Here is a 6,583-nt window from a genome sequence, read left to right on the forward strand (position 1 = left end):
CTACTAATTGACTTTTCAGTGAGAGCTATGTTTGGGTTATTATCCTTGTTTATGCATTTCCAATTGTTTGGAAACCTGCCACAGAGTTCCTAAAGTGTGTGTTGTTACCCAGTTTATTCTTGCTAAGGGGAAGTGGGTACTTGGAAGAAAGAATGGAACGCGCGAGTCATCTCTGAGGTTAACTTGGCCTGCATAAAGTACCACCAATGTTGGCAGTATTTGTGCATTTGCACCTTATCTCCCACTTTCTGAGAGGCTTCCTGCCATGTTTCTAAGCCATTGCAGCTGTCTGTCACTTCCTGCAGCCAGCTTTATGATCAACACCTGTGTGTCGATGTGTGCACATTTTGTTGAGTATTGCAAACTTCTACCTCACCTGTTTTTTCTTTTTCTTTTGCTGTAATAACCAGTGGATCAGGACTGCGGGGGCTTTCGGGTCTGTTGCGTTTTTTTATTACTCAATGTTACAAAGTGAGAGATGGGTGTGGGCCTTTTTTTTACAAAAGTAGAAATAAACTGGCCAATGAGTCCCAAGAAGCCACCAGCACCTGCTCCAAAATATAATACCGCTGCCATCACTGTTTCGGTTATCAGGTTCCTATTGTCACCTTGATACTGATATGCAATTTTGTTATGAATGATCACACCAGAACTTTGAATAAACTTCATTTATTTCTCTTCAAAACTCGGGGTACTTAAATCCCGTGTATGCTTCCGATGGGAAGGTGTCCCTGACACTGTTTACCACACAGCTGGGCAAAGGGACCCGGCGGCCCGCACCCAGGACGTGCCAAATCCACCGCACGAACTGGCGGTACGCGGTGTACCTGTAGCGGCTGAAATGAAAAACACGTTGCAGCAGTTGCCGCAAGGCCAGGAAAACCACACTGCTTTGTTCGCAACAAACCAAGTATCTGTTGTATTTTCTTTGCTTCCTGAGAAGCTCTTTTCAATGGATCCTTCTGATGGGTGGCATTTCCACGTAAAGATTGCGAGTTTTCATTTTCGAAGGTTAGTGAAAATTAAGCAGTCTTTAAGGCGACGGTATGTCAGCGAGTTGGCCAGGATCTATAGCTTCTGTATAAATGTACTTTTGCTTGGCCGGGATAATTCTCTGTACATGGATGACAAGCTGGCGAAGCTTCCTGCACAGTGCACGGCCTTCCTAAAGGTTTATCTTTCATGCATTCATGTTCCTAGATTTTATTTTATTGGTTTATTTTTATTCGTTGTAATCCTAACTCTGAGGCACACATACCCCCCAAAAAAGACACAATTGCATGCGCCAAGTTTCTTTACACTTTATTTTTTTCCAATGCACGCCGCTCCCAGTGGGAACCGAGTGCTCCCCGGGAAAGCCAATGAATTTTTTTTAAACGACAGACGATAGGTGTGGACGCCAATGACTTTGCAAATTAATACTGCCGTGAGACACAAGCCTTCCGCCTGAATAAAGTTACACGCACAAATAAATTGGGCGTCTAAATCACAGGAAGGGACACAAAGAGCTTTGCGCCTACATGGAAGTGAATAGGCGAAAATAAAGCAAAAGCAAAAAAAAATGCAGAAAAGCCATATTACCTGTGGATGTCCATGCCGTCCAGGAGTGCTGGACGGTTCTCCATGAGCGCATAGTACGCGATTTCCAGCGCGTGGATGTTGAGGCAGCCGTCCCGAAAAGTCTGGTGGGAAGTTATGCACTTCTCACCCTCCGGCACCCGGGCATCCACGCGCGGGATTTCGCGGCAGCACCGCGATTCTGAGGAGCTGGACATTGTGCGGCACAGACCGCACTGACACCTGCGAAGATTGCATTTGTATACCTTATCCAAGTTCAATGCAAGCGCGCGAGCGCACTATTTGGTGTACACATGCTACAGCTGCGCCGATATCTTTATGCACGATTTTCTTTTTCGTCTGCTTGTTTACATCCCATACGAAGTCTAGGCCGCCGTGGCAAAAAGCGAAAAGAACAAGAATAAAGCACACCCGTTTTGCATGCGGCACGCGCGCACGCGTCCATTGTATTGCTCCCATTTCATAAAATCACACCTGCTTGAAAAAAAACAGGCCTCGTTTTTAAGAATGTGTACGAAGTTGCTGCGCATCGACAGCCGTGGGACGCTACCAAAAGGAAAAAACATTTCAAAGAACACGCACAAAGGTACCGAACGCGAAATCACCGGAGTGACTAGTTAGCATGCACTTGAAATTCAAATAAAAAAGATAGGACCTACAGGAAAGCGGCGTTATGCTGTTTTTTTTATTAGTATTATTATTGCCGGCTGTACATTTTGCGTGAAATAAATCAGCCTACAGGTTTCGTATAACCGCGAGTAGCTGACTTTTCGTGGCAAATAACGCTGCGGCGCGGATCGGCAGGCATGTAAACAAAGGCTTTGCACACCGCGTCACAGCTTATTCTACGGCATCACGTAATTGTCTGGTCCAAGCAAGATTTGTTTTTTTGTTCAGCACAACATTTCTGCAAAAATTACCAACGCTTCGCATTTCCGTATCTGGCAGTGCATAACGTAATGTAATCTTACCAGTCAGTGTTTCCGAGCCGCCACGCTTCTGGGTCGTCGTGCTGGACGGCTTCGTTGCTGTCCGACTCCTCGCTCGCCAGCGGGTCGAACTTAAAATGTTCGGCCGCGCCTACACCTACAATGTCAACGTCGTCCAACGACCACGAATCGTCTGAGTCGGAAGACGACATGCCGGTGAATGCGCGCCGCGCCGCTCGCGCTGCGAACGTCACAGTTTCTGTACATACGTCATGGGCTCTGGGCGCCTGCTACCACAACAGTGACGTCAAGTACTAGGTCCTGTCATGGCGGCCGCTTCGCTGGTGTTTGAGTCGAAACCGAAACTGACACGTATAAAGAAGGCTGTAACTAATTATTTACGCTGCTGCAGACCATTTAATGTACCATTCTATGATCACTGGGGTGGTAGCCACCCATTGCAGCAAAAAAAAACGCAACACGAAATTTTCGTGTCAGTACTCCTTTAAACTTCATCTGTTAGAAATATTATGACAGGTTCAGTGCAATACCGAGCACTGAATCAAAACGGATTTAGTTCATAATGATAATCATCATCATCATTATGAGCATCATCATCATCATCAGCCTGTCTGCGTCAACTGCAGGGAAGAGGCCGCTCCCCGGTCCTGAGCCAACTGCGGCCAATATATCCCCGCACGCTTCTTGATCTCATCTGCCCATCTAACTTTGTGCTGCCACCTCATAGGCTTGCCTTCTTCGGGATCCACTTATTTACCCTTAAAGAACAACGGTTATTTTGCCTTCGCTTTGGATGCCCTGCCCACAAACATTTCTTTGTGTAATTTCTATTATTATGTCCTTAGACGCATTTATTCTTTGACCTACTCCGCTCTACTTTTGTCCCTAAATGTAACACGTGATTTATTGATTGTATGGTTTAACGCGCCGACAAAACCACAGGCGATGAGGCGCGCCGTAATACAAGGCTCCGGATTAATTTTGACCACCTGGGGATCTTTAACGTGCTCCGAAATCTCGTACACACGGGTGGTTTTGCATTTCGCCACCATCAGAAAAGCGGCCGCCGCGGCGGGTAGACGAACGCGCGTCCTCGTGCTCAGCAGCACAACGCCCTAGACACTGGAAATGTTACGCCTATCATCTTCCTTTCCAATGCTCGCTGAGTCATACTCAATTGAAGTAGAACCATTTTACTTAACCGCCAAGTTGCTGACCCGTAGGTAAGTGCCGGTAACATGCAGCTATCATACACGTTCACCTTGTGGGACAATGATAGGCTGCCGTTCTTTACTTGAGAATGCGTGCCCAATGCACTCCACTCCGTTCTTATCCTTCTAATTATCTCTATCTCATGGTTGACATCGGCGTAATTACTTAGACTAAGTAGACACATTCGTTTAGCACTCTCATGGCCTCGCCACCTATATCAAACCGCTGTAGTTCTGCGGAACCTATTCAGCTGTACTTTATTGATATGCCCATTTATTTTCAGGCCCATGATTCTTGTGTACTTGTGCATTGGATTAAGCATGCTTTGCAATTCATCCCCCGAGGTAGTTAGCAAGGCAAAGTCATCAGCAAAGCTGAAGTTACTGAGGTATTCTTCATTAACCCTTACGCCCAACTGCTGTCAATCCAGTGTTCTGAATACATTTTTTTTCAGCCGCCAAACAAGTTTCTTTAACGTGATTTTACGAAAGAAAGATGATACATCTGAAGATAAAATTGAACACCGCAGTCATCATAGACGGGGTTTACCACGCAATGCAAAGTCGGTGCCTCTTGAAGGAGGAAATACAATAACGTGTATACACCTTCGGGGAAACACCAACGAGGTCAACACAAGAACTGGTTGTTCGTAGTTCTATCTTCCTGCCGCCGCCCTCACAATTGAAGCATACTCCGTCAATTAGAAGTATATATGTTATGGGAGGTATCACATCCCAAGGATCCTCGTTTTATATATCTTCTATCCAAAACTGCTTGTACGGGTGTGATGTTATTCGTGATAGCTAGACTTCGAGAGTCACATCACAGAAAAGAGACAGGTGGTTGAGATAGGCTTATAAGACGGAGACGCACATTTATGTGGATGAGACTACTAACAAGACGGACGTTACATCTGCAAGCTGAATGCGACACTAAAGCTCATCCTGAAGACACAAAGCTCTATAAGGCTTAGAAGAGATAACAGTTCCCAGTTCTGTTTGAATACACACCCTGTATGGGTAAAACTTCTCACATTGTAGGGCGCACTCGATGCGGTGACGTTGAAAACCCGTGCTTGTTTTCGCCCTCTTTGGTATCTGTCCCGGAATGCACCACAGCGGACAGCCGACGCCGGTGATTGAATGCTCGGTCGCTGACGCAAGCAACGGCTGACACTGCAGCGTGGTTCGGTCTCCGGACGTCCTTAAGGACGGCCTCTGCAGACGATGGCTACCGCACCTTGCGGATAGCCCTCCCAATCATCGCTCCTCGGAATCCCACTCTGCTGCGTCCGCCGCCACGATCTCCTCTCCTCTTCTCCGACGTCACTTTTTTGTACCGGCTATTCTGCCAGTTCCCTGGTGGGGACACCTAGGTGGCAGATATCCCCACGTGGTCATTGTCCACGTTAAACAGTTGGTTGAACTTAGTCGTCGTCAACGCCTTCTACGACGCACTCACCAGCACTTCCCTCTACCTCATCACAACGGGAATGTAAATCACTGCGGGAATTTATTCTTATTCTGCTGCCTATTATGGTCCTTTGGTCTCAGCTCTTTAGAAGGCAAGGCACTGATGGCAACAACATAGTCAAAACAGGGGCCTAACTTCGTGATGAGCTTTTCGAAGTAAAAGCGCATCATCATTCGCTGGAGGAGAATAATACAGGAGGCTTACCGGCAACCTATTGTTTGTCTTGTAGTGACTGTTCTCTGGATTTACAAAATACTTGCGTCACTTGGAAGGGAAAAACATGGCTGTCGGGTGAAATCACTGAATTGAAACAAAGTGTTACCCTTTCTCAGGCATGCGTAAACGTAGTATTTTTCACGCTTTGTCAAAAATAACGAAATTTTCTGCGCAACCGCAGATAACCATCAAGCCCCCCGGTATGACGGTTATCACTATAGTGTGGATAATTCGCAATAAAAGCAGTTGAAAGTTTAGCGCAGTGCTCATCGTCCTCTCTTTACCCTTGCCTCTCTTGTTTTCGTGGTTTTTTAAAACGAAAGTGTTGTATTCCCGGATACACCACGATTCTGATTACGTCATATCCGTCACGCAAATGACGCCGGTACAGCGACCGCAGGAGAAATGCCAACAAGATAAATTGCCGAGAATTGTGCTGCCGTCTAGCAGAGGTGAAACAAAGTAGTGCATCATGACGCTAACCAGGGTCGACATTTGACGTAAGCTGTGTCGTAACGACGACGACGGGCGAATTGCGCGAAACCGACTGAATTTATGAGAAGAGAAACGCCACCGGGAGGTGGAACGCGTTCGCGCGTTCACCGTTCAAGCTACAAGTTCTACCCCTCGCCTTCCAGAAGCTGACCTCGTTGCAACGCAACCATCTGCCGTTCATGCCACGGAGCAGGACCGAAGTGGTCGAACTTTTCTTGAAGCGACCTGCTACCACGATGTCCCTCGCTAAGCACTCCGACAATGCAGCCGCCATCCCGCAAATTGTACTTCCTTTGGCTGCAGGTTTCGCTGTACATTTCACTTTCGTGCTTTTCCGATACCGGTGGCAGAAAAATCAAGCACAGCTTCTCTTCACTCATGTAGTAACGCGCCCAGTCTGCCACAGTATCGAGCCTTTCCGAAAACGGGTTCAGATGTTAGTGTGTTGCAAAAAAGTGACTTTACACCGGCTGTCACCTATGGTTTTACAGCTTCCAGACGTTTACACCACGCTGCAGCCCACCAATGGAAACACCACAAATCTGTTAAGTCCACAACCCTCCATCACTTGTGCTGCGAAGGCTGTCGTTAAACAAGCTGCCTGAACCTTTCAGCTCGCGTGAGAAACCTGCCAGCGGCAGCGTACTTTGAATGATGAC

At 47.0% G+C, this 6,583-nt stretch overlaps 1 protein-coding gene across 1 annotated transcript; it reads right to left on the minus strand.

Annotated features, from left to right (window-relative positions):
• Nucleotides 1-270: 270 nt before the first annotated feature.
• LOC144163763 (uncharacterized) lies at nt 271-2,719 on the minus strand. The gene is made up of 3 exons (XM_077694491.1): nt 2,550-2,719; nt 1,582-1,800; nt 271-836 (listed from the first exon to the last, which is right to left on the minus strand). The coding sequence occupies exons 1-3, from the start codon at nt 2,717-2,719 to the stop codon at nt 680-682; spliced, it is 546 nt and encodes a 181-aa protein (XP_077550617.1). The 3' UTR covers nt 271-679.
• Nucleotides 2,720-6,583: the final 3,864 nt, after the last annotated feature.

The sequence above is a fragment of the Haemaphysalis longicornis genome, unplaced genomic scaffold (assembly GCF_048455015.1).
Source record: "Haemaphysalis longicornis isolate Haplotype H1 unplaced genomic scaffold, Haemaphysalis longicornis Haplotype H1 scaffold_13, whole genome shotgun sequence".
Taxonomy (NCBI): Eukaryota; Metazoa; Arthropoda; class Arachnida; order Ixodida; family Ixodidae; genus Haemaphysalis; species Haemaphysalis longicornis.

Bases quoted from the DNA above. Each gene is read 5' to 3' on its own strand.
- LOC144163763 (XM_077694491.1), bottom strand. From the start codon at position 2,719: ATGTCGTCTTCCGACTCAGACGATTCGTGGTCGTTGGACGACGTTGAC. The intron at 1,801-2,549 runs GTAAGATTACAT...CAATCTTCGCAG, and splicing joins CGGCTCGGAAACACTGACTG to GTGTCAGTGCGGTCTGTGCC. The intron at 837-1,581 runs GTAATATGGCTT...TTTTCATTTCAG, and splicing joins GACGGCATGGACATCCACAG to CCGCTACAGGTACACCGCGT.